Source organism: Festucalex cinctus, chromosome 2, assembly GCF_051991245.1.
Source record: "Festucalex cinctus isolate MCC-2025b chromosome 2, RoL_Fcin_1.0, whole genome shotgun sequence".
Lineage (NCBI taxonomy): Eukaryota > Metazoa > Chordata > Actinopteri > Syngnathiformes > Syngnathidae > Festucalex > Festucalex cinctus.
This window is the reverse complement of record NC_135412.1, coordinates 8,022,481-8,049,683: the sequence shown is the minus strand read 5'-3', so window position 1 is coordinate 8,049,683 and position 27,203 is coordinate 8,022,481. Positions and strand designations below refer to the sequence as shown.

The following is a 27,203-nucleotide window of genomic DNA, read 5'->3' as shown; positions in this document are numbered from 1 at the left end:
CAGCATGTTTATATGAAAGCTTTTTTTGTCAAGTCACTGCACAACATAAAAGCTCATCCAGATTAAGCCATCAATATATGTCAAACAAGATGATCTCAAGATTTGTTGTTGCTTATTGATCATCTCTGTCAAGGAACGCCATCAAGCTTATTGTGTGTTTTCCATATTCTGCGAGCTCGAGTCTTGGTGACAGAGAAAAGCAAAGACGTTGTGTGGTTCCCACAACCTGCGGCCCCACAGACGATAACGCGGTCTGACGAGCGACCTCTGTCACGTGACGAGCTGGCTGGCGGCACAGCAAGGTTACGTCACCATGGCCCCCAGCGGCGGCAGAGCAGGCGTGGGCTTGAGCAGCTGTTGCTGCTTGTGCACCAAGAGGCAGTGTGTGCCAGCGTCTCATCTGGCCATGCTCACAAATCAAATAATGCTTTCTCCTGTACGAATAGGACAATGATTTACAGTAGGTTTTAAAGACAACAATACCATTTTGTTTTTTAGGTTAGACAAAAATGGGCTCTGGGAAACTAGTTTTGAACAGATCTGATGCGGGATAGCGGGAACTATAATGATAGCTTTTTTTTTTTTTTTTTGGACACTGTCACACATTCCAGAGTAAACAGGACTTGCAGCACTGTCTGGGATGAGGTGAATCTCACTAATTTCATGCCACAAGATGTGATTTTGTGCACTGGACTCTCACTCCCTTTTGCATGAAAGATTAGCTTCTCTTTCAAAACGCAAGGGGCGGAGCCTGTAAACACAACTGACATAAAAGCCTGTCAAATTTTCACTGCAATTTCAGAACAACTGAACAACAAACATTTAACATTATTAACTCATTTACTCCCAAAAACGTATAAATACGTTCTATTTTAAATATTACCATGCTCCCAAAGTGTATTTATACGTTTTGGCTTTGATGCAGCCTCTGAACTGAAGAGAATGCTTGAAGCAATGGTAGTTATTACAAAAAACGGCCAGCAGATGGCAGCAAAGTATAAGATGATCAAAAAGCTTTTTTCACCCACTATTTTAAGCAGATTTGTGAATAATGATGAAACTTAGCCATATTCTAATGCTAACTGATGCAAAATGGAAACAGATAGAAATATACTTTTTTTTTTAACTGATAAAAGAAGAGGCTCTAATCTTTCTTTTGGTAGATTCCATGTTTTTATAGCAATAGGACACAAAATTCTATGGGCCTTGCAAAATTAGTCAAAATCCAGTAAAACAGTGAAAATGTCCTGGGAGCGAATGAGTTAAACACTATTTACCATTTTATGTCTCCGAGACCAGTATTATACAAAAGTCTTGGGCCACCATAAGCCATATTGTTTTAGCAAAGCTATCATGATTACAAAAAATTAAAAAATAACATCGTAATTGCTACCTCAACCCTAATTCAAGTCATCGAACGGAAACAATCAGAAATAAATAACACTTATCACAAAATAATTCACACACATTTGTCATGAATCAAAGTGTTTGAATACATCTGTCACAAATTAACCTGCAGCTCTATGAATTTGTGACACAATTCCACACGCCTGGCCCAGATGTTTCAGCGCGTAGCCGCTAGTTTTAGAACACGAGTTGCAGACAGACCTTCGCCGTGCGTCTGTTCGGCATGCCCTGCCTGTCGGACACGCAAGCGTGAGAAATCCGGGCAACACTGCGTGTGTTTTGTTTCTTCGTGAAGGGTGCAAGATTTTTCAGCCGCGTCAATCTGTGACGCTGCATTCATGCGCTATGCCCCTTTTTATAGAGCTAAACCCGCTTCACTGCATTTCCCCCACTTATACTAGTGTTTAAAAATGAAGGTACAGTTATTTTTGCCAGCTGCAAATTTGTACCAGTGCTTGGTGCAACACTAGAAGAGCCTGTATTACATTTCAAATGTGATATGCTCAGATATGCACGCATGGTCGGAGGAATTCATCTAAACATATATTTAATTAGACAAGTGACCTATATAGAGATATGAAGCCTGCATGAGAGGTACTGTGGCATGAGCCTGAGCAGACCAATGGCCATAACATTTTACTGAAACTATGATTGACTACTGTATGTATTTGCATTGCACTTAATATTAAAAAATGTCAATGGTAATTAACAAACAATGCATGGGATTGTTACTGAATATTTTTTTTTCCGGAATGGGAATATTTTTAGCACAATATTCTTGAGCCCGTTTCGATGACAACATTGTATTGTGCCGATTAATGCAGCACGGAGGAGTTGTGACATAACGGAACTCTGCGAGGATATAGCTCAACAGCTGCCACGCCATTTCATTTTTAAACAGCAAACTAGTTACGCTAAAACTCTGCCCCTCTGCAGGATGCAGTCAAATTGTGCACTCAATTTTGCATTGTATTCAGGCTTAATAAATCAAGTTCTCAACAATTCAATGATCAATTATAAAGTAATGACAATAATTAATATGACTAAATGATTTGTTGACGGTTTTATATGATATCAAAAGAACGATGAAAACATAAAGGGAGTACAACAATTTTGTCAATATTTCATGCACTTATTATTGTTAAAGGTCCCATAGTATGAAAATGCACTTTAGTGGGTTTTTCTCTCAATAATACGCATCCCCTGCATGTCTACAATCCAATCACGTATGGAAAAAAAGTCCGTCGGCAACTTCTTCAGCTTTCTCCTTCTTTTTAAAATGTGTGCTTCAAACGGGCAAATTAAACTTCCGTGACTTGGTTACGTCAACAAGACACGGAAGTGCACTCGACCCCGCCCCCTCGGGTTAGCGACATCGCCTCTGGTCAAGGTTTGTCACACCCAAAGAAATTCGAGAAGCTGGCCGCTCCTTTTTTTTTTTCCTGCTCGCATACGCTCCGTGGAGAACAATGGGGAAACAACGATTGGGAAGAAAGGGTTGCTGTGTTTCTGGCTGCACAGTGCACAAATGAGCATCCCAGTCCTTTTCTACTTCCGTCGTCCGAGTCTTTGAGAAGACAGTGGATTAATTTTATTTTTGAAGGACGTATACCGACAGCATTTCTCGAAAGACTGTTATGTTAATGAAAGCCTGTTCAGAGCTGGATTTGCAACTCGTTTAAATATAATGGATCTGTGTGACGTGATGTGCGACACGACTACAAACGTAAAAGATATAAGTTGAACATTTTATTTGGATTTAGCCTTCCTTCCTATCCTTTCAATTAGAGATATGCCATATTATACCTTCTACCACATTACCGGTGCATTTTTACTGCCTAAAGTCGTGTGGAGGTTGTTTGGTTACAAGTAGGGGTGTGAATTGCCTAGTACCTGACGATTCGATTCGTATCACGATTCACAGGTCACGATTCGATTCGATACCGATTAATCCCGATACGAATTTATAAGTCGATTGTTGCGGGTTTTTTTCATTCAAATTTAGAAAATACTAATCAGAAAGCTTGTAGAGTGTCAGATTTATATGAAAATTTATTATTTATTTATCTGAAATTTCAGTCTTATGGAGGTTGTAATCTGTTTCATGTTTGAACAGCATTAAAATAAAATATTAAGGCTTAATGTTCCGTTCATATAACATTCTTCCATGCTCAAGGTGTGAATCCTAACCCGAAGTCAGACGTTTTGTTGAATATTTTTCCATTAAAAATGGAAGTTTAAAAATCGATTCACACACACACAAAAAAAAAAAAAAAAAAAAAAAAAGGCAATGATGATAAGACGTTGAATCGGTAAGACTACCGAATGAACAATTCTGAGCTCTTAAAATAAAAAATAAAATTTTTTTTTTTAAAAACGATTTTTTTTTTGAATCGATTCGAGAATCGCGCGATGTAGTATCGCGATATATCGCCGAATCGATTTTTTTTAACACCCCTAGTTACAAGTGTTCAGATATGATAAAGCAGACGGTGGTTGGATAACACTGAAGTGGTTGTTTATTGTTTTGCCAAGATACAATCCGCGGTGGTTATTTTGTCATATCTGGCAACTTGCCATCTAGTTGACGTGACTTTGCGATGGTAACCGGCCACTAAATGGTCTCGACGAGAATGCTTATACGTTGCGACCGCGCCGTGGCCTAAATGTGCATGTGTGTTATTAATAGCATATTCTTGCTTGATGATAAATGTCTACAACTATTCACGGCAAATCAGAGAGATTCACAGCAGAATAATGCTTGAGGGGAGAGTTGCCGGTTACGGCAAAATAACCACTGCCTAAACAATCACAAACTAACGCTATAACATAGTCTCTGTAGTAACGTTATGCTACTTTTTGTTACAGTAAAACGTTATGCCACTTTTCTACATAATAAATAGTTCTATTTTAATATATGGAAAAGTGGCATAACATGAGATCTTTAAATGCTTTTGGTTTAATGTATTCTTGTATGTCTTATCTTTCAAATGAATGTGCAACAACAACAATATCCAACTAGTGTTTTCTGTCTAATCTTTCCATGATTTTGTTTGTTTGTTTGTTTGTTTGTTTGTTTTTACATTTCCTGATCTTCAAGGTTCCGGCAAAGGTCCATTTTTGTTCTTCATGGTACAATTTTGTGATGTATCCATCGAGATCATCACTTGGGTGGTACGTTGGTCAAATGATATCTGATCTGAATAAGTAAATGAATACCACCAGACAATCAATGGTGAGGAACTTCTCTTGTAAAAATGGCTTCATCGTTGGAAGATAACAACCATAACAGTCATTGCTGCCCATCAAGCTGCATGTTCGGTCATTGTTTACTTCTTACTGTTAGAAAGTTAACTCTCTGTTAACTTCTTCAAGATGCAAACCAAAGTGGAGAAGGAAAAGCTGGACTCTGATTGGCTGCTGTCACGCCCATTTCCGCCACATCTGATCGGGTAAATATGCTGACAGCTACTCACCGTAATATCACGATTCTTGATGATAAAAATCACCCAGCCTTACATATACTGCGCTTTGGAAGGTAATCGATGGGGTAGTGCAACTCCAATATTCCGGCATTTGGTCCTCCCAATCCAAGATGACAGACAACTGGTTTCACACCAGATGTGAAGGTTTTCTAATGGCTGAGATTAACAGAACCATCTTAGGCTCCCTTGAAAGAGTTCCAGCCCACACCTGGCTCGCTCGCTCTACTGGGTCATTTGCCTCCACTGTATGGCCAGTGACAATGTTACCATGACAACCGCCTGCCTCATCCTCTCCGAAGCAACCTTGTGAGTACCAAGTGGGAGGTGGGGCCAATCCACCCATTTTCCACACTCCGCACAGACGAGTTTGTCATGGAAATCGCCGTGTGACGCTGATGCAAAGAGATGGCGACACTGAGCACTCCTCCTCCTCCTCCACCTCCTCTTGGAACGGCTCTCTGGAAGCCGGATTCCCCCTCTACTGGGTCACATGATGCCATCAGTTTTATTTATTCATAACAATGAATCAATTATTCAGCCACAAAAGTAGGTAGTACCCTCATCAAACTGCCATGATGTGCTTACTTAGACAGCCTGCATAACCGCAACTCAAACAGATCAAATTGAAAAGGAAGAAGGGAAACTGCAATATAAGTCAGCACGGTGCTATAGAGGAAAGTCATCCTTCCCCAGCCAAACACTAAGAGGATTAGTTGACCATGTTCAAAAATAGTGTGCGGCTTTATGTACAGGCCTTGGTGGGCTTCCAGCTATGCCTGCTCCAAATACAATTATGGAGGGGCTGACATGTTTACACTGCTTTAAAGGAAAGCGGGGTAACGGACGTACTGAGAGTCAGCAGCTGAATTCAAACGATGCAGGTAACAGGTGTCCCTCTTTAAATGATGATGATATTTACTAGGGGTGTGAATTGCCTAGTACCTGACGATTCGATTCGTATCACGATTCACAGGTCACGATTCGATTCGATTAATCCCGATACGAATTTATAAGTCGATTGTTGCGATTTTTTTTCATTCAAATTTAGAAAATACTAATCAGTAAGCTTGTAGTGTAAGATTTATATGAAAATGTATTATTTATTTATCTGAAATTTCAGTCTCATAGAGGTTGTAATCTGTTTCATGTTTGAACAGCATTGAAATAAAATATTAAGGCTTAATGTTCCGTTCATATAACATTCTTCCATGCTTAAGGTGTGAATCCTAAAAAATAAAAAAAAATAAAAAAATAATAAAAAAAATCGATTTTGCCGATTATTGAATCGATTCGAGAATCGCGCGATGTAGTATCGCGATATATCGCCGAATCGATTTTTTTTAACACCCCTAATATTTACAATGTTTTATATATACATAAGAAACACAGTGGCTGTGTGCTTTGTTACTGGCACTTTCATTTATGTGTTCATAAATTTGCTATAATAAAATATGAGTGTGCAATGGCTCTGAATTTTGAAGCGATGATCAGCCCCACTTGTCTGCTGGCATGTACATATAACCCTCAAGTAATCACTATAATCAATTTAGATGTGTGCGAATTGGTGGCCAGCCAAAACACAGCATTACCATGAGTGCTAAAGCTACTACTGTTGAGTGCAGTTCACAAATTGTTGCCTTTAGAGTTTATGCATGCCTTCATTGACATCTTACCATTTGAATTTGAATTTACCGTAATTATTTAGTAAGAGACTGGCTATTCAACAGACAGCAGCTACAAAGACAATGAATGAAAAACCAGCATCAATTATATTGGATTTTGTGCCCTCTCTTGGGGGTGTCGCTTATATTCTAGTAGGGATGTCACGATAAGTGCAATATCGTGATATCGTGATATTAAAACTGCCACAATATCGTCGTCATCGTCGTCATGTTCACAATATTTAAAAGGACCATATCTGTTAAAAAAGTCAAGTTGATTTCCATTTGTGCAGTTCTGGCACCCTCTAATGGCCAGTTTATTAATGCAATTTAATTTTCATTAGGGATGTTTTGGCCTTCTCTGTTTAAAATCTACGCTAATTGTCAGATGAAGGGGAACCTAATTTGCTTGTGACACGATCACGCCTCAATATTGTTATTAGAGATTGTAGGTGGTTGGTATATATGCATTGTTGTTATGGACAAAAGCACAATATTGTGCTTTTTTAGTATGAGCTCTTTTTTTTTTTCTTTCTTTCTTTTTTTTTTAACAATATTGTGATCTTATTTAAATATCGGAAATTACCCAGGAAAAAAGTGTGTCAAATACATTTTGTTAACACAGCACAGTACTTTGTTGACTCTTTCCATGTCTCCTCCCAAAAAGTTACACATATTGCTCCAGTGAAAAGGCTGCCAGCTTCTCTCACATGCAAGGATTGTCATCATAATGCACAAGCAGCTCAATAAAATTTGGCAATGCTAGCATGGATGAGTAAAAACCAAGTGATCCACTCACTAGGAGAGCTAGATAAAAGCATCCCGGTGGTTCTGTGGCAGAGTGGCCCTCGCAAGCAGCAGCAACAGCAAGTCGACAGACGCAAAGCAGAGAAGCACTCAAAGGAAATATTGTAGCAGTGCAGTGTACACACCTTGGCATTAATATAAGGGTCAAAGGGCCCACAGCGTTTGAACTCTTTATGGTCTACAGAGCTCTGGGAGGGAGGAAAAGAAGATAAGCTGATGGTTTTGGTTCGGACAAGAAATTAAAACATGAATGATTATCACAACTTAATATGAATACAGAACAGGGATGTGTTAATGACCAATAAAATGTCATGTTGAGTTTAGGAGAAATGGCCCACGCTGAGAATTATATTAATGGTCTGTTTTCTTCCCCTCTAAGAATATCTGACGTCACAACTACAGTATAAAGCTCAGAGTGGGTCATTTCCGCATGTCCACAACAGGCCTGTCTACAGTGACTGGCTTCTCACAAATTGTTAACGATGTTAGCGCAAACAAGCACTTGTCACGCAGACGGACATCAAAGCACTTCCAAGTAGCACAGTATCAGTAACATTGTGTGACAGTAACAAGTGTGAGTCATGAGGCTGGCAGACACAAGTCACATTCTTAGGAACATCCATATAGTGCATCACACATGCAATGCTGATGTAACCATTGAAATAACTAGTGATAGACCGATACGTTTTTTTTTCAGGGCCGATGCCGATACCGATTATTCGTCGTCAAGGAGGCCGATAACCGATATTTCAAGCCGATATCATTTGCAGTAAAAGAGAAAATAATTGTGTAAAAACAATAAAATTAAACTTTTTAATTTTAAAACATATAAACAATAGAAAGTTTTGTTTAATTAAAAATTTTAACAGAAATTGCAGAAAATGTAGGGAACTTCCAGGGTCATCAGCATGTGTTAAGCTAAATTCAAAACTAAGCAAGCAAATAAATAAAAAGTGTTGGGACCTAGTGTGTGCAGTGAATAAATAAATAAATAATTTTAAATAAGTTTTCAACTGTAAATAAAGTTTTCCAAAATGTCAACATAATTTCTAAAAATTATTTGTAATTATTATTTTTAATACATTAAAAAAGTGTTGGGACTTCCTAGTGTTTGCAGTGAATGAATAAATAAATAAATAAATAAATAAATAAATGTGTTTTCTTAAGTTTTCTACTGTACATAAAGTTTTCCAAAATTTCAACATAATTTCTAAAAAAAAATTTTTTTTTAATTATTTAATGACATAACTTGATTCCAGCTTTATTGCCCTTCAAATTCGTAAAACGGCCGATGCCGATATTTGTCAACAAGTCAAATCTATCCCTAAAAATAACCGCTACGACGACTTAAGGTTTGTTGAAAAGCGTGCCGGAGGGTAAACCAGGGTGACCCAAGGTTTCCAAACAAATGGCTTGTGGGCCAATGCCAGCGGGCAAGAAGGTTCAATCCAACACGCAGGACGAATTTGAAAGTGAAAGAAAAAAAAATCCTGTTGCGATCTCGTAGTTATGTGTTGTTTAGAGTTCTATATTTTCTGACTATGTGGCTGTGAACTGACTCCTGATTGGTGATTGAACGCGTAACCCAAGCTGGCAGGTGCCGTCTGAGTATGGAAGTGAGCAGAAAGCTAGGTTTGTTGTTTTCATTTTGGCATGGGTATGGTGACCTATCCTAAGCGCATTAAAGACATTGCTGATCGACCACTTCCTTGTCATCCCTTCAATGTGATCTGCCGCTACAAGACAAACGATGATGCGGTTGCACACAGGTTGGTTTTAGCACCCGCTGTGACTGAACACAGTTGGGTTCATATCGTACCGCCAGCTCTGCTTACAGCTCTGTCAAAAAGGAACCCGCTGTGGTAAGTTAAACAATTTCATTAAATTAAATTAAACTAAACTAAACATCTTCACAACAAAGATACTTGGTTTGGTGGAATGCTATTCATTCAATGCCATAAAATATATTAATTTATTTTTAGATCTGTTAATTTAGGGTTTTGATAATGATGATGATGACAGTATTGAATATAAATACTTTTCTTAACAAAAAAGGCAAACACTGAGTAATTGTTACTCGCACTTGACATCAAATTAGGCTGTATGTCACCCCTGAACTACAATGAGTCCGACACCCCTGTTCTTTCCTAAGAATATGGTTGTTGGTGAGACATTTCACTCTGCGGAGAATAGCTGATCTCTTCCAATAACAGCTCCTACACACAGCAATACAATGTAAGTCCAGGGCCAAACCTGTTCGTTGAGTTTGGGGTGGGAGGGTCCTTGGTGGATGAGCAACCTGACAATGTGCTCGTCTCCCTTCCATGCTGCCAGGTGCAAAGGGTAGCAGCCCTTGTTGTCGGCTATGTTGGTCAAGGCCTCGTTTCGTAGGAGCAGTTCCACCACTTCACTGACAGTTAAAGAAGGGATGGGGCCGGTCAGATTTTAAAGAGCAATAATAAATACACACAGACTTTGCAAACAGGTAATCAATAGCTTTATAGTTCCACCGGGACCGGTTTGCGGTGAGGCCTCGAGAAACATAGAGGCAAAATAGATGTGGCGTTAACTACTACCTGTGTCCATTTAAGGCGGCGTGATGGAGCGGGCTGTATCCAGTGCTGTCCACACAATTCACATTGGGGCCTCTCCAGATGCTGGTCAAAAGAGAGAGTAATAATCATTACACAACTAAAACACTAAATAATCAGTTTGTCATTCTGTGAAGTCACAATTATAATTAGAATTGGAGAGCCATGGTATCTTATTAAAATCAAACAAACATCACATTGATATGATATTAAATGATATCTGGATGAAAAGTGACCTGAGCCTTGTTTTAGGTATCTACATTTGGACAAGACCTTCTTTAAGGCTATTCAACTCTAGACCAGGGGTATTAAACATACGGCCTGTGGGCCGGATCCGATGACTTTGTAAAGTCTGGCCCGCGAGACGACTTTGTAAAGTAAAAAAAATAAAAAATAATAATAATGTAATGTCGGACCAATTAACCAGCAAGTCACAATCAAAATATATAAATTTGTAATTTCACAACCAGTCCTCAGATGAATACTGTAACTTGTACACAGAATCGCCCTGGAAGTCGTTATTTTTCACACAACTTAAAGTTATGTTTTTTTTTTTTTTTTTTTTTTTTTTTTTTGTTTGTTTGTTTTTTTAATCATGGACCAACATAAACATGTTAAATACGACACAAATTCAATTACTGGTAACACAAATACATATGACAGTGATTAACATCCTTATAACTTCATTAATTTTGTTTTTCCGCATCATATGGTTTGACATGGTCAGTCAAAAAAATTTTATAGTTTAATTAAGGATTTAATTAATTAAGGATTTTTGGATTTCAGAAGCACTTTAAATATTTTCTGTTACAGTTAATAAAGCTATTCTTTGTTATAAGTTGGTCCATATTTCTTTTTTTTAATTCTCCTATACGTTAATATGGAAACAGTGTTATGCAGAGGTGTGCTTATAACAATTTTATAGACAAATGATACTATTTATAGTCGCGTGGGGGGGGGGGGGGTGAGATGTTTTCTTCTTACTGGGGGGGGGCATGACAGAAAATAATTGAGAAGCATTGCTTTACGGGAACTACAGATAATTGACAAAACATTTAACAATACACACACTAAAAATTTGTGCTTGGAGTGTATCGATCCACAAAACGGTCATTGATGCTTAACCTAAACGGCAAACGCCCATGCTCAGAGGAGGGTGCAGCCTCCCTCTCTAGCAAGAGAACAAATACGCACAGCCTCCGACCAGGAAAGAAAATCACCAGGTTCCAGGAACTAAAATTAGCTCAACACATCTAGTTTACAGTAACCTTGTTAGCCCCAGCTATGTCCAAGCACAAAGGGCTTTTCTTATTTAGCATGAGCATGCACAAAAAAACATGAGTAATAAATTACCAAAGGGTTAAAAGTTTGCACAACTCAAATGTCGATCTCTTCCACCACTGGAGCTGCACTCGGCTGTCAACTAACATTCTTTGGGGTTTTTTTCAACTTGCATGGTGCACTACTCTCTTTACAAAAGGGAGATGATTGACTGGGCGAATGAAAGCCAAGAAAGAGAGACTTAAGAAGCCAAAGATGTCTGGTGTGATGAAGGGTCCGAGCGGGGATGCAAATTACTCTGAAAGACCTTAGAACACAGCTAAATAAATTTTTCTTCAAAAAAAAAAAAAAAAAAAAAAAAAAAAAAAAAAAAAAAAAAAAAAAAAAAAAAAAAAAAAAGAACACAGCTAAATAAATCATGTGACTAGAAAATCCCAGCACTAGTGAACCAAATATCTGAGACTCATCCTTTGCTATAGAGACAAAGATACATGAAATCTAAGCATCTTATATTATTTACTTTCTACTATATTGCTGTTTTGAGACGTGATGAAAAACTACCAAAACACTGATTCAACTGTAAAAAGACACAAGTTATTACTTTTGCTAACTGTGTAAACATACAGAAACATACATAACTGCTCATGAACTGCCATCCATCCATCCATCCATCCATCCATCCATCCATCCATCCATCACAGGGTTTTGGATCCTATCCCAGCTAACATCAGGCGAAAGGCGGAATACATCCTGAACTGGTCAACAGTTAGTTTAGTTATTAGTGCTGTAATGATATCCAAACATCACGATATGATATCACAATATGAAGGTCACAATACGATAATTATCACGATATTGTGGGGGCGTTGGCGATATTTAAAAAAGATCACAAAATTGTAAAAAAAAAGAAAAAAGAGAGCTCATACTAAAAACAACAACAACAATATTGTGCTTTTGTACATAACAGCAATGCATATAAACCACCTTACAATCTCTAATAACAATATTGAGGCACTTACTTGCTTATGCAAGCACACACTGATCGCTTCACAAGCAAATTAGGATCCCTTTTATCTGACAATTAGCATAGATTTTAAACATAGAAGGCCAAAACATCCTGAATGAAAATTAAATTGCACTAATAAACTAGCCACTAGAGGGTGCTAGAACTGCACAAATGGAAATCAACCTGACTTTTTTTTAACAAATGTGTTCCTTATAAATATTGTGAACATGATGACGACGATATTGTGGCAGTTTTAATATCACAATATTGCCCTTATCGTGACATCCCTATTAGTTATAGGGAACATCTAGAGACAAACAACCAAATTCACATTCAAATTTCACACCGTCACTGTGTAGTAACAGTAACCCACGCTGCCTGCACCAAAGTCAGGTCGAATGTACCACTAGTCCACGAAATCATCAGTGACTCGCTGTCATGAACGTAACTTTGCTTAACACACTTATATCCTTTTTTTTTTTTTTTGCTGCAGTAATAGCTGTCTTAACCCCTAAGTATATCCACCACAGTAGTTCTTAGTAGGCTGTAATTATACAGTCAAAGCTGTGGATCTGTGGCCCACAGAAGAACGAACTTGACACCGCACATTCACGGGGATGCAAACCCTCTCCAAGTCAGACAGTATATTCCCTCCAGCATGCTTTTTTGCATTTCATTTATCACACAAAGCAGCCATGAGGATGCACTAAAAAAGCAGAATGTGCAAGGAGGAATTACTCGAGTGTGACGAAAAGCTGGGCATTGATAAGCATCTGTTAAGTAAGAAGGGAAGCTTATGGTCATGCCAGATATTAAAACCGACATGCTTCCTCCTCATTCATCTAAGAACTAGCAACGGCATTTCAGGGTCCGACATTACTGGTGGCCCAATGATCCCAGGCCTGCAATGGCATTGTCTTGACCCGCCACATACCTTACTTTACAGATGCTCGCCAAACCAAGCCAGTGGAAATTTTATAAATGATATGATGAAATCAACACATTCTTGTTTTGTTTTTTTTCTTTTACATGCAAACCAACTAACTACACGTAAGTAATATCTTCAAAAAGTCTGAAATAAAACAGTATACATCATTCATTGAAATAATGACTGAAATTTGCCATATTACTGTATATCATTAATACTGTACATGAACCCAGTACGGTTTCAACGGGGCCACCACAAAGTGGCTCTTAGTGGGCCCACGGGGCCGCCACTCTGAAAGGCTTCATGTCGGACCATGCATTTGTCGTCTTGTACGCCAACGCCACGTTTGCGTGGTCACTGAACACATCACAAGCACAAGTGGAGACAGAAACTGACTTTTGGTTTCTGTCCTAGATAAAAGAATTATGTAACAGCTTACAGCAGAAAAAAAAAAAAAGCCCATAAACAAATTAACATAAACATGAAGAGAGCAGCAACTAGGACAGGAGAAGTTAACGAAATCAGGCAGAGTGCAGAAAGCATCCCAGAGAAGTACAAAAAAGTCCTGCCTGGGCATCGGGCAAATAATTAATACGACTGACTGATGGTCGCACTAGTGAACATTAATAATTTATTTCCAGACATTGTAATTTAATTGTGAGGCTCATATGCAAGGTTTAGAGCTTTGATCAGATGTTTTATTTATTATTTGGTCAATGTTAGCATCAGTTGCAGATAGATGTCATATAAAATCTGAGACTATGTGGCCAAGGATCTGATGTGTCAATTTTACAATTTAATTAAACTTAAATTTACCATAGCCAAAATAAAAAGAGGATATCTTTGCAACCACAAGGTCTATTTGAATAATTCTTGTCATAATAAAGGGAACACTTGTGAGATTTGTTCAGATGAGATGTGTAAATATCAGTATATGACACATGGCACAAATGTGGGGGGAAAAAAAACAAAACGCAAAAACACTTTAGTGTTTTGCATGAAGTGGCACAGCAGGAGAGACGAGTTATTTAACTGTGTGGCGCAATACCGATTTCTGTATTTGATAATTAAATTAGTTGCCGTATGAGCTGTTTTTGGGCATGTAAAAATGGCTTATATATTGTATATTGTAGCTCTGCAGTTTAATTTGATGTGCGACATCATTAGATTCTTTCATGATTAGTGCAATGTTTCACACAATTTCTTCAAAGTCTGAGAGGCCCCCAATTGGAGGACACTCTGGCTTAAAGGGCTACGTAAATCCAAACACCATATATTACTGTATTTTACACATTAGCTGTAAAAATGTGTATAGTAAGGCAAAACTTTTCATTTGACAAATGATTTTTATAATATACCGTAGTTTTCTGGATTGGAATGATATAGCTAATAGGGGTGTTTAAAAAAAAAAAAAAATCGATTCGGCAATATATCGCGATTCTGCAGCAAGCAATTCTCGAATCGATTCAATAGGCAGCCGAATCGATTTTTTAACTTCCATTTTTGATGGAAAAATATTCCACAAAATGTCTAACGTTCACACCTTAAGCATGGAAGAATGTTATATTAATGGAACATTAAGCCTTAATACTTATGCTGTTCAAACATGAAAAATGTTACAACCTGTTAAATACAGTGGCTCACAGTTCTAAGACTGAAGTTTCAGATCAATAAATAATACATTTTCATACAAATCTTACAGTGTACATGTATAAGTTTACTGAATGGTATTTTCTAAATTTGAGTAAAAAAAAAAATCGCAACTATCGACTTGTAAATTCATATTGGGATTAATCGGTATTGAATCGAATCGTGACCTATGAATCGTGATACGGATCGAATCGTCAGGTACTAGGCAATTCACACCCCTAATAGCCAATAAATGTTGGCACTCTTTCAAGACAATTTTTGATTATGTGTAGGTTTAGAGGAGGAGAAAAATCAAGCAGGCCTTTACCCATTGGCCAACCCAGTTGTGTGGTAGGGGGCATGAATCTTGTATCGTTGCTAAGAATTCTCTCATGCCACATTGTGTTGTGGAAAGTGGAAACCACATTAGCAGAGGGACTGGGGAAAAATCACAATTTTGCATCACCTTTTTAATCCGTCACAGTATTTATATTTAGAAAGGCTAGTAGTAAAAGTCACAACACCTCATCCTCTCAGCATTTTGGCAAGGTGGCACTCGAGGCCAGGAATCAGCGTGGTGCCCGACAATCCACTGTCATCCTCTTACTACGGCTCACAACCAACCTAGCTCAGAGACAGGGCTTATGTCCCATAGCTGGGCGATGGGCAAAACAGAACACAGAATTTGGATTGGAGTGCGGCCGGAGGATGGGGGTTGGTTGGGGGGGGCATTCATGGGAAGCAACTAAGGAATTCCTCTTTGAAAGGGCCACGCTAATCCTTAATTTCCCTGAGGGAATATCAGGGGGATGAAACTAGTGTTTGAAAGAGATTCTGGGGGGCTGTAATTCCGTGCTGTAGAAAGCTTGGTTTTAAAAACACGACAGATAATAATATTTCCTTCCTGGCCTTCCCATTAGCTTACTGATGATAGTTGAATGCTGGCATGTTGCATATATGTGCAGATGGATTAATCATAAATCCCCACTGTTTTTCTCAAATCCTCAGTTATTTGTGTTTAAATGTCAGACAGACTATACAGTAACTCAAGTTTGTATTGATAATCTGTACCATCCTAACTCTCCAATCAGTGTAAGGGGATTGGCAGTGCAATTTAAACAGAGTAAAATTAAACGAGTCAACAGCTAAAACTCTTGAGCTCAGCTAAAAGTTGAAAAGTTCTCATTTGGATACTCTTCACTCCAGTCGTATCGGAGTGTTGCACATACATACACATTGTTTTTCAACTGCTGATTAAAATAGTTAAAATGTTAGATCCACAAATTACAATGACTAATAATGAATTGATTCGCATCGTTAACGATGTTTATTTTGTTTATTAATGTTTATTTCCTTTGCCTGTGCCCAATGCCCAAAACCTGTGAAAAGTTGTTACTGCATGTGGTTTAATAAAAGTCAAAGAGGGCACTCATCTTCTGAACATTGTGGTACGTTGGACTTTATAGTACGGTCGGTGACTGAGGGGATCAGCTGGAGCGGGTAGGACGATATTTTGCATTCATGCAAAATTTGTGATCAGCTGTAATCACAGTGATCTTGATCGGACACGCGAAGTAACATTACAGCAAACAATCCTGTTAACTTTGAGGTTCTGTGCTGCAATCATGAAAAGGTCCGTAAAATGTGTGTGATTCTCAACGCTGATTTGTTTTTATTCTTGTCGTGGGTCATGTGGGCGAAAGACTGAGTTGGCAGGCAAAAGTTCCGCCTAATCCTCAACCATCCAATCACAAAATAATAGCATTTGCGTAGTTCTGTGATGAATTTAACATCCATCCATCCATTTTTTTAACCGCTTTTCCTCACAAGGGTCGCGGAGGGTGCTGCAGCCCATCCCAGCTGGCTTCGGGCAGTAGGCGGGGTACACCCTGAACTGGTTGCTAGCCAATCGCAGGGCACACAGAGACGAACAACCACTCACACTCATAAGCACACCTAGAGACAATTCGGAGCACCCAATTAACCTGCTATGCATTTCTTTGGAATGTGGGAGGAGACCAGAGTACCCGGAGAAGACCCACACGGGCACGGGTAAAACATGCAAACTCCACCCAGGACGGCCTGAGCCTGGACTTGAAGATATCAACCAAAAGACAGAGACAATACACATGTACGTTATGCATGTTGAAACAGATAAAACAGCACTATTCCTCTGAAGCAACATTTAAAGTTAGCCAGCAAATTATGCAACAGTTGTATGACAGTATGATGAGTCCTCGAGATGTCTGTGACACATATGACCTGAAAACCATTCTACAAGATGAATTTGTGGCCTCATGGTCTGCCTATTTACAGTTTTTGTCTAGATTTTCTCGAAAACTATATGACCTCAGATTTTAAAAGAATGACTAAACAAAACAAAAGCAAGGTACCTCATCCTATTCAATACGCATTCTGCTAAATGCTCATGCTTAGCAGCTAGAAATGCATGAAGCGCCTCTCGCTGTTCAACATTCAACAAGGAAACGGTGAGTAATTCTGCCGGAACAGAATTAATTGTAGTGTCCATTCGTCCATGTTGGGTTTGATTGTTAGCCCCTGCGTCGGCGCTGGCTTCCTGGTTTCGTCACAGTTGCATATCCCGCCCCCAAACACAATGTCGCTCTGTGATTGGTCCGAACCACTGGAACGGCGGTTATCTACGGGAGCGGTACAAGATGCATTCTCCAGAGGTTGTGAACTCACATATACCACGAGAATTCATCTTGCGAGAGCAAGGTTAGTAAAGTTCCATTCTTGAAAAGAAAACCACCATGCTGTAGAGCATTTGCAAGTTCAATTGTGGCCCAGCCAATTAAAAGTCTAAAGAGGGGCTCATAAACACATCATGTACTGTATTGCATTTCACAGAGCATGTGTGGGGTCACAGGAGATGTGAACGAACTACAGATGCCCACAGACTGAGAAGGGAGCAGTCAAAAGGCCTGCAGCAGAACTAAAAGGATGGACTTGAAAAGCAATGTTGGCAACAGGGAGAAAAGACGGCGAGAAGATGGATGGCTACACATTGGCAAATGTGTGCTTCTTACAAAAACAAAACAAAATCAATGTGTGCAGTGTGCACGATCCAAACAATAGATTCATTTTATTCTATATCTATGGTGATTCAAATATGTGTCTGTCTATCCAACCTCAGGCTAACACATTACAGACAACTTTTATTTAAGTTCTTTTATATGACAAAAGAAATGTGTAAAGTGAACCTCTTGCAAGCACCGTATTTTCCGCACTATAAGGCGCACTGCATTATAAGGCGCACCTTCAATAAATGACATATGTGAAAACTTTTTCCATATATAAGGTGCACCGGATTATAAGGCGCACTTTCAATGAATGACATATTTAAAAAAAAAAATCATATATAAGGCACAACAGTAAAGGCTGGGGTTACGTTATGCATCCATTAGATGGTGCTGCGCTAAAGGGAATGTCAACAAAACAGTCAGATAGGTCAGTCAAACTTTATGAATAGATTACAAACCAGCTTTCTGATAACTCAATTCACTCCCAAAAATGAATAGTCGGATAGACCGATAATCGGCCCCGGCCGATTATCGGCGCCGATATTTGGCATTTTGACAAATATCGGCATCGGCCATGTTTTGAATCTGAAGACCGATGAAGCTCACTGAGCAGGGGATACTTGCGAACGTAGCGAATTTGGGGTTTTCATCAGGATTTGTAAGATGTTCGCAGTCAGTTTTTATTTGTCGTAAACATATTTGGAACATATTCACACAATTTTTCACCGCAAAAATCTTTTTGAAACGTTTTTACGAACCCTAACAAAAACCCCAAATGAGCTACATTCACATGAATTTGTTACTCAGTGAGAAATTATATATAGTTTGAAAGAATTCCCCCCCCCCCCCCTCCCCATTTTACTGCAAATGAATATCGGCTTGAAATATCGGTTATCGGCCAACTTGACTACAAATAATCTGTATCGGTATCAGCCTTGAAAAAACCATATCGGTCTATCACTAGAATAAACAGCTGTTTTATTATTTTCTCTGAGCTAAAGTATTAGTATTAGCTAGCGAACCAAGATGGCGGGATCTTCTGCGCATGCGCGTCACCGATCGTGCAGGGTCACCGATAGCGTCTTGACAGCGAGACCTGTTGCGGCTCAATATTGATCCATATATAAGGCGCACTGGATTATAAGGCGCATGGTCAGCTTTTGAAAAAATTGAAGGATTTTAGGTGTGCCTTATAGTCGTGAAAATACGGTAATTTGCTTCTTGTGAAGCGAGTGCCATAACTGTGTGTGTTGTGTGTCACGTGTTAAGTGTGGATATGAACAGTAGTGTGGCTATGAGTGTGCACCCAGCAGGTGGACAGGAAGACTGCTGAGAGGGGTTGAGTTGGAGATGGAGGGAGACGCCACCCACAGGACCACACAGACCAAACGTCTGGACCACTAATGGGCAACTAGAGGTGCTGCACATGTCCACACAGCAGGGCTCATATCTCAGTACTTCTTCCACAAAAAAACACCTCTCAGAGTTCTTATCTTTTCCTTTTGTCCATTTATTTTTGCAAGCTTTTCATTGGAGGAGTGAACTGGAGTTCACATTAACAAGCACATATGGGATTACTCGAGTCTATTATGTACCCTTTCATTCACCACACAAACGAGTCTATGTCAGGATAGGCCAGAGAAGGAAACAACAAAGCAGCCGTAGTCATTTTGTATCACACAGATGTGAAATGATTTGAATCAAAGTTGTTTTAGCACTTGTGTGAATCATTCCTGGTTGCGCACACAATCTAACAGAATCAACGTTCAGCAATCTTGCCATATATTTAAAAACAATCCATCCGTGTACAAAATGTGCTCAAAGGCCAGCATTAGACTTTACTGTTGTCATTGTCAAAGAGGTGTAGTTGTCGTTTGAAATGGAGGAATTTTATCAACAAGAAAACCAGAAAAATCTTTCAGTTTGATAACATGCTGTTCTAGGCCTTTGTAAACTCCAACCGCGATAACAACTGTTTAAAATTGATCTCATTGACAAGCGAAACAAAAACGAAGAAGTACAATCTGTGCAAGGGCACAATTGTGATATATCTCTTGCATTGGATATTAGGAATACAGATGATACAAATGATGTGCACGTCAATTTTTTTTTTGCTGGCGATCAGACCAATAAGTATCAGGTGGTCACATTTTGAAAACAGGTTTGAACCCTGATAGATAATTTAAAAACAAACATTACAGTAGCGTCTGTGTCTACTTGTCATCGCTGGCTTTTTAATGGGGAAATTCGACTTAAGTCAAAATTCGGGTTACTTACATCGCTAGCGTAGGAACGGAACTCCGACGTAATTCGAGGACTCCCTGTACTGTGTAGCCAGCATCTTGTCTCCACATTGACTTGAATTGTTTCTTACGACGACACAATATTTGTCTACATTAGCCAATAGCCTACATTAGTTTTTCAGCATGGCTACAATCCACATGCAAGAACACGGTTTTTATCAGTTTCAGCTACACCTTCACACATATGAGGAATTCATCACTGTTATATGAGGTGTGTTGTTCTCAGAGTACCAGTACACACACCGGACGTAAACATCACACGCCGAGCAGCACATCACAAACTCAGATGCTTCTGGAATGCAAGCAAGCATGGCAGTGTAAGATTTCTCAGCTACTGACGCTGCCTCCTAGGTTGAACCAGATAGTTTCTCTGGTTCAGAGGTTAGAATTAATGCAACGTGACTGGCAAGCTTGCCGCTCGCCAGCTCTACTTTAAACTCAGCATGAACAATGTAGTGCTGTAGTGACGGTAACTTGGAACTCGGAGTTTGAAACACAATGAAGAGGCCGTCAGTTTTCTGCAGCAAGGTGTGTACTGACAACGCTGTCCACCTTCAAACTGCACACATACGTGCGTACACTCGTCTCAAGAGAGCTACTTTGGTGTTAATGTTTAAGAGCAGACTGTGTTAGTTCTTATTCAGCACATATTTTTTTACAGGCAACTTCATTCTGACAGCTTAGATTTACTTAGAACGAGCCACAAATAGCGGACATAATGGGATGGAAGCATCTGGAACACAGCCCAGCCAAAATTAAAATGCAAACCAAATCATCCCTTGTTTAAAAAAAAAAAAAAAAAAAAAAAGTGACCCTGCAAGACAATAAACAGTACTGAACTTCAGCAGCTGAGCCTGTCCCAAAATACAGCAGGCCAACAGGGAGTCTAATGAGGAGGGCAATCTAAATAGGTGGTCCAGATGACAGCTCAATTTTCTTTGTAAGACCAAAACGGGCGAGAAAACCCCCTGACCACCCATCCCCAAAAAACACCAAATGGTCTTCTATGAATATAAAAAGCTATCCTTCAAGGCTTTGTCAGCTCTGACAAAGGATGTGGCTGTGATGCTACGAGACAAGCCCTCGCCTAGCTAAGCTCTCATGGTGTCTGTCCAGATCTCCCAGCATTCTGCTGTTAATTTCCCCTCAATAGACAGACTTTTTGTTTTTCTTGCAGGGTACTTTATCTTACATCTAAGTTCTCTCACAGTTACCGCTATTGTTTTCACAGAGTGGACCAAAAAATTATTGAGGAGACCTATTCCTCTGAGCATCTGAGAAACACACCATGTTGTTAAAAGAATCGATCGGTTCATCAATTAATTGGTAATTCTTCTAATTGAATGGAACTGATTGTCAATTAAACGCTTCTTGAAGAAATATAGGGTAAATGTGTATTACTTGGTTGTGTAACAAGCAGATGTGCTGCTGATTCATAAGAAATTAATTGCTAAACAGATTTTAATACATTGTTATTGGATAAAACCGTTTTTATATTGCTATGACGATCAATGCACCTTTGGCATTGTTGCTTTAAATAGGTTGCACCACATGTAGCCAATTCAAAGGCCGTGACCTTGAAACTTGAGGAAGCCCTGCCCACCCCGTTTTGATTGTAACGGAACAAATGTTTAGGGTCAGGGCGTCATTAAACACGCCGGGGTCGGTGCCTGTCCCATGGCAACCAATGGGGTGAGGCCTCCTGGGAAAGCTGACATTCCACAGAGCCTAGCTGCACAACTGCATGCTTGGTTATAACAACACCGCAGGTCTTGACATGCACCCCATTCCAAAGCAAGAACATCAAAAGCTAGTGAAAACACACGTCAGACAGTGTTAGACAATAATAATGATTCCAGTTTGATCATTAATAAAGGTAGCCTTATTTACTATAGCTTCATTATTTTTGGACAAAATTCTGTGAATCTGAAACTTCCCTCATGAAATAAGACTGATGTCACATATGATAAACTAGAAATCAGAAGGAATGGTAAGTCCAGGGCATCTTACTACACAAACTTAACAAAAGGTCAGGCCGTATTCTACTAAGTCGTGTTTCACTGAGGCCCTTTGTCGAATACACATTCAATTCTGAGAAAACTAATTTCAGAGTTCCCATTAATTTGTCTGAGAAGGTGACATGACAGTCTCCAATGGTCAGCACACACTGGCGAGACAGTCAACAACTACGCCTGCGAATTAGGATTCCAGTTAAAACGTTAAATGTAATTAAACTTGAGTACACTACATGGTCCACATGAAGCATCCAACTTTTTTTCAGACACACTTTAGATCAAATTGGCTAGGATGCTTTGACTGACACATGCTCATCCATATTTGATGATGATGATGCATTGAAGTCAAGATTACTTTGAGTAGATAAGTTAACAAGTGGTTGAAAAGACTCAAACAGAAAAAGTTAAGAGGTCCATTCTTTTTTAGCTCACTGATATTTCATATAATGAGACTGTGAACAATCAGCCTTAAAATGATAGGTGACGAAACTGGATATTCTGGCACACTACAATGGCGATATCAATGCCATCCATTTATGGGTGTATTTTTAATAAGACAGACTCCTGGCAGGCATACAGACTGCAGATGTCATGTACAGACATGATAGACTGGAGTTTGTATCAAAAATGAACGTCATCAAAGTCAGCAGGAAGACAAAATCATCAAGATGGTAACTAAAACCTACCAAACGTTAAATCACCAAGGACTTCCCTATGGATGCTAGTTAGCTCTTCTTGCTAATTAGCCATTAGTTAGCATGCTGTTCATCGCGACTTTCTAAACGGTGGATGCTGACCAACTTTCCTTCCGAATGACTCCTGGGCCCATAATCTGTTAAATTTTGGCAGTTTAACAATGCATTCGGATGAATGGATGACGGAAAGATGACGTTTCTTTAGCCAAGTATGACGTTTATTGCGGAGCACAACAAAGCACGTCTGCACTCAACACCCGTCAGCCTCACACAGAAGTAAATGAAAGATAAAAGAACAAAGGAAGATAAAAGAACAACGTGTTCGAGCGCTTCATAGTGGCACAAGCGCAACATTACACATAAACTGAATACATAAACAATCAACTGAGGACATAATCTCAACAACAGGTTTCATAAATGGGAAACAAATCCAAGCCCAGGGAGAACAATGCCAAAATGCCGTTTTTGAAACTTGGCTTATGACCGTTTTGAACCTTTGGAAAATGTATGGGTGAAACACAGTAAAGTCATACTTTTCTTATCAGTTATTTTTATTTTAAAGCTTTTTCAGAGATTTTTAGAGATTCAAAACAATTTTTTTGGAGATTCAAAACAAATTTTCGATCATGCAAAAATGTTTTCGGAGATTCAAACCCTTATTATGAGGTTTCGAGTATTGGCAGGATTCTGATTCCATACCACCCCCCCTTCTTGCAACCTCTGCCACAATCTTCCAAGCAGCTGAAGTCAACACATGCACACACACACTTGATTGGTCAGATGAAAGTTGGGTTGCTTTGCTACTTCACCTTCCTTCACCTGTGAGAGTCCTGCCATTCAATAACGTCTGCGATTCCCCCCCACCCCATCAACAGCGTGTACTATTTTGTAGTAGCTTTTTTTGTAGCTGCATAATGCCTGACACTCGTTTGTGCACATGACAGACAGTCCTGGCTGGGAGCTAACAAAGAAGCATGCGCCCATTACGTTAAGCGTTTTAGACAGTCCCCTACACTAGGCTGGCGTTTTGGCACGCTTGCTTTCTAAATTACGAAACCAATTAAGTTAGCGTTAGTAGACTTGATTAGTCAACAAAATAAATCAAAGTAGGCCAGGCTAATATTTGGCTGAGAAACACTGCAACACGGATAGGCATCGTCCACTTCATAGCGTCTTGTTCCCTCCAATGCAACCTACCTGAGGAGACTGGAGAGCGGATGCGAGGAGGCAGCGTGGCCGCCGCTGTTGCCACTTCCACCGGGTCCATACGACCCGCTCACGGTACCAGCCGACGGTCGTTTCCCGGATAAAAGCTTCTCCACCGCGGCCAGGTTTCCCGTGCGAGCCGCTTCGAGGAGCTCTTGCTCCTTCCCCATTGTGGAGCGGTTGAAAACCGAAGAAGGACGGGGTTTGCGTTTGGAAATCCACCCCTCCTTTTCCTCCCGATCTCAAGTTAGTATTCCTCAAATTAATTGCGTGGAAACAAAACGCTTCCCCCGCCTCTTTCTCGATTCGTCCGCCCGCTCCGCGGCGTCGCTCGCGCATGAAAGGGGGAAAAGTTTCGCTGAGGCGCACGGCACCACCATGGAGCAAACTTCCTCTGGCTAGTCCCCTGAGCGGCGTCCGTCACTTCCTCGAAACTGCTCCCTCTTGCTGCATCTCCAATGCGAACCCCCCGCAGGCAGACATTCACACGCGCCCCGGACAACGACAGACACACACCCTTCCCGAGCTGCTCGATACTGGAGATTCCAGCAAGATGGTGCCACAAACACAAGTGGGCACAGAGGTGGGCTGCGTTCTCACGGAGGTTCCGAGTGTCCACCAATCTTGTGTCACTAATACGAATAGTTGAAAAATAAATGAAAGTCATTCGTTTGGTACTTTACCTCCTCCCCTCAATTCTTTCGAGCCTGTGAAATTTCCACGGTGGGTGTGAACAGGAACGTTTCACAACAGCTCATCAGCCGACAAGTGAACGGTAACAGAAAACAACGTTAGTATGTAGTAGTTTTAGTTAAATAATAATAATAATAATAATAATAATAATAATAATAACAATAATAATAATAATAAAAAATACATTTTAAAAAAGGAAGAAGAGGAAAGACTGAAAAAAAGAAAAGGCACTGCATAGGTGTCCAACCTCCTCTTACAATAACCCATAATTGAATCTGAGACTTTTTTCTTTTTTTTTGCAGGTGAAACAAAATAACGTTTGTAAATCACGCGATTTTGTGTGTGTTATATTACGTTCTCGCCTTTATGCATTCAAAATTTAAGATCAAACTTTAAAAGCCACCAAAAACGTGCGGCAATAATAATTTTGAGCAACAATTTCAAAAAAGTAATGTATAAAAATTATGCTGTACTTGTACCGTATCAATAAAAGTCTTGACAAATTCCTGCCTGTGTTGTAAATTCTTGTTAATAAAGGTTATACAAACAGGAAACGGAAGTGACGGTCAGCACCAGCGAGTTGCCTGACTCTTCTTTTAAAATCTGTTTTCTCCGAAAATTCAAAAGTCGCTAATATAATTTGAGGCCAAATTGTTCATTTACGAGGAAAACTTTTGTTACAGGGGGTGCTTACTTGACAGTCACCGGTTTAAACGAACGTGTATGTTCGCTTCCCTTCTTCGTTAGCTTGAAGCAGTGAAGGTAAACGCTTATTGTGGCATAGCGTTAATTTTATTTTGCTACTCATCAAACATTGTCTGCATTGAAAGACAAATAAAAAAAAATACTGCATACATTTATACAAAGTAATGTATACGTGGTTTGATTTGCGTGGACTGTTCGGTCTTGCCCCAAACATAACTGCTATCTATCTATCTATCTATCTATCTATCTATCTATCCATCCATCCATAAAATAAGCTCATAGTGACCACTGTTAATTCCTGCAGAGTCTGAAGCTGCCATCGTAATTGGTAGATAATGGCGGATCCTGCACGGATCAAATCCGAGGGCACACTTGAGAGCCCAGCAGCCAGCCAAGATGAGCAGCATAAAGCACAGGCAGCCGAGGACACAACGCGCCCTGCTCCGGAAAAGCCTGCAGACGAACAAAAGGAGTCGTCCTCGCAAGACCAGCAAAAACAGGACGATGCAACTGTAAGTAAATTTAAAGTTTAGGTCTACGTATACTTAGATGACTGGCTATTTTCTTTTCTTTGTGTGAAGGAACCAGCAGCAGCAGAGGATGAGGAGGAAGGAACTTCAGGTCAGCCTAAAAGACTGAAAGTGGAACCAGAAAAGAAAAAGGAGAAGCGACAAAAGGTTGATGAGGACGAAATACAAAAGATGCAGTAAGATATCTTCAACCAAACACAAACCTTATTCAGTAACACTCCCATTAACACATTTCTTCCTCTTATTTTGAAGGGTTTTGGTGTCATCTTTCTCTGAAGACCAGCTGAATCGTTATGAAATGTACAGGCGATCTGCCTTCCCTAAAGCTGCTATTAAGAGGGTGTGACATTTCTGAAATATTAAGTGCAGTGTTTCCCAAACTATGAGGAAAGGGAATCACTATGTTAATGTAATGGGTATTCTAAAATAATCACCTTAATGTGTATTTTTGTGCCTTGTTTTCTAGCTGATCCAGTCCATAACAGGATCCTCGGTGTCCCAGAACGTGGTGATCGCCATGTCTGGTATCTCCAAAGTTTTTGCTGGGGAAATAGTGGAGGAAGGTCAGAATATAACACACATGCGGGTAGACTTGAGGTTTATTTAAATAGTTGATTAATAGTAAATAACTTTGGGTTTTCACAGCATTGGATGTTTGTGAGAAGTGGGGCGACACGCCACCTCTTCAGCCCAAACACATGCGGGAGGCCGTGAGGAGGCTGAAGAGCCGCCACCAGATTCCCAACACCAAGTACAAAAATATTCTGTTCCACTGAGGAGTGCGGCTTCAAATTGCCATGTCAATGTTGACAACACTGGCCCGGCTAACAAAGTGGCACCATTGCTCCAAGGAAACATTGCGTCAATGGTCATACTGCTTGTTGAGCAGACATCAAGATCAGTGTGCATATTGCTGAAGAAGAAACTTTAATTTGCACATGATCAAGGACTATGAACCGGGAGCAGTTCTGCCAAACTATCAGTGTAAATGTTTGATATAACATTCACTTCAATCAATACTTCAGTTCATATGAAATTGTACTGCTGAAGTATAATTGTAAATACAGTAAATTTTATTCGTGAAAATAGTATTACTGTTGGCCTTTATATTGAAAGTTTTTTTTTTTTTTTTTAATGTACTGAACTGTATTGCAATAAACACCATAAACGTACTGGGGTCGTGACTGTTGGCGAGTGAAGGAGGTGGGTGCAATATA

General features: G+C 39.7%; 2 protein-coding genes across 15 annotated transcripts in view; one reads left to right on the top strand and one right to left on the bottom strand.

Annotated features, from left to right (window-relative positions):
• Positions 1–24,923, bottom strand: part of anks1aa (ankyrin repeat and sterile alpha motif domain containing 1Aa) — a 62,426-nt gene extending 37,503 nt beyond the window's left edge. For 4 of the 13 annotated variants that reach the window (XM_077512607.1, XM_077512608.1, XM_077512610.1 and 1 more), the window contains exons 1-4: positions 24,050–24,920; positions 9,937–10,017; positions 9,614–9,770; positions 7,486–7,548 (exon numbers count right to left, since the gene is read on the bottom strand). In XM_077512607.1, the coding sequence (XP_077368733.1) occupies positions 7,486–7,548; positions 9,614–9,770; positions 9,937–10,017; positions 24,050–24,228 (480 nt within the window). In that variant the 5' untranslated portion in view covers positions 24,229–24,920. Of the gene's footprint in view, positions 1–7,485; positions 7,549–9,613; positions 9,771–9,936; positions 10,018–24,049 lie in introns of all 13 variants that reach the window. The other 9 variants (XM_077512605.1, XM_077512604.1, XM_077512613.1 and 6 more) reach the window with 7 other exon arrangements.
• taf11 (TAF11 RNA polymerase II, TATA box binding protein (TBP)-associated factor) lies at positions 23,828–27,158 on the top strand. 2 transcript variants are annotated; one of them, XM_077512619.1, is made up of 6 exons: positions 23,828–24,641; positions 25,761–25,968; positions 26,038–26,162; positions 26,239–26,326; positions 26,453–26,549; positions 26,632–27,158. In XM_077512619.1, the coding sequence occupies exons 2-6, from the start codon at positions 25,792–25,794 to the stop codon at positions 26,760–26,762; spliced, it is 618 nt and encodes a 205-aa protein (XP_077368745.1). In that variant the 5' UTR covers positions 23,828–24,641; positions 25,761–25,791; the 3' UTR covers positions 26,763–27,158. The 2 variants fall into 2 exon arrangements, with proteins under 2 accessions (XP_077368745.1, XP_077368744.1); XM_077512618.1 differs by lacking the exon at positions 23,828–24,641 and adding an exon at positions 25,283–25,513.
• Positions 27,159–27,203: the final 45 nt, after the last annotated feature.

Coding starts and splice junctions, on each gene's coding strand:
- taf11 (XM_077512619.1), top strand. CDS start 25,792: ATGGCGGATCCTGCACGGATCAAATCCGAGGGCACACTTGAGAGCCCA. Junction 26,327..26,452: donor CTAAAGCTGCTATTAAGAGG/GTGTGACATTTC, acceptor CTTGTTTTCTAG/CTGATCCAGTCCATAACAGG. Junction 26,550..26,631: donor TGGGGAAATAGTGGAGGAAG/GTCAGAATATAA, acceptor GGGTTTTCACAG/CATTGGATGTTTGTGAGAAG.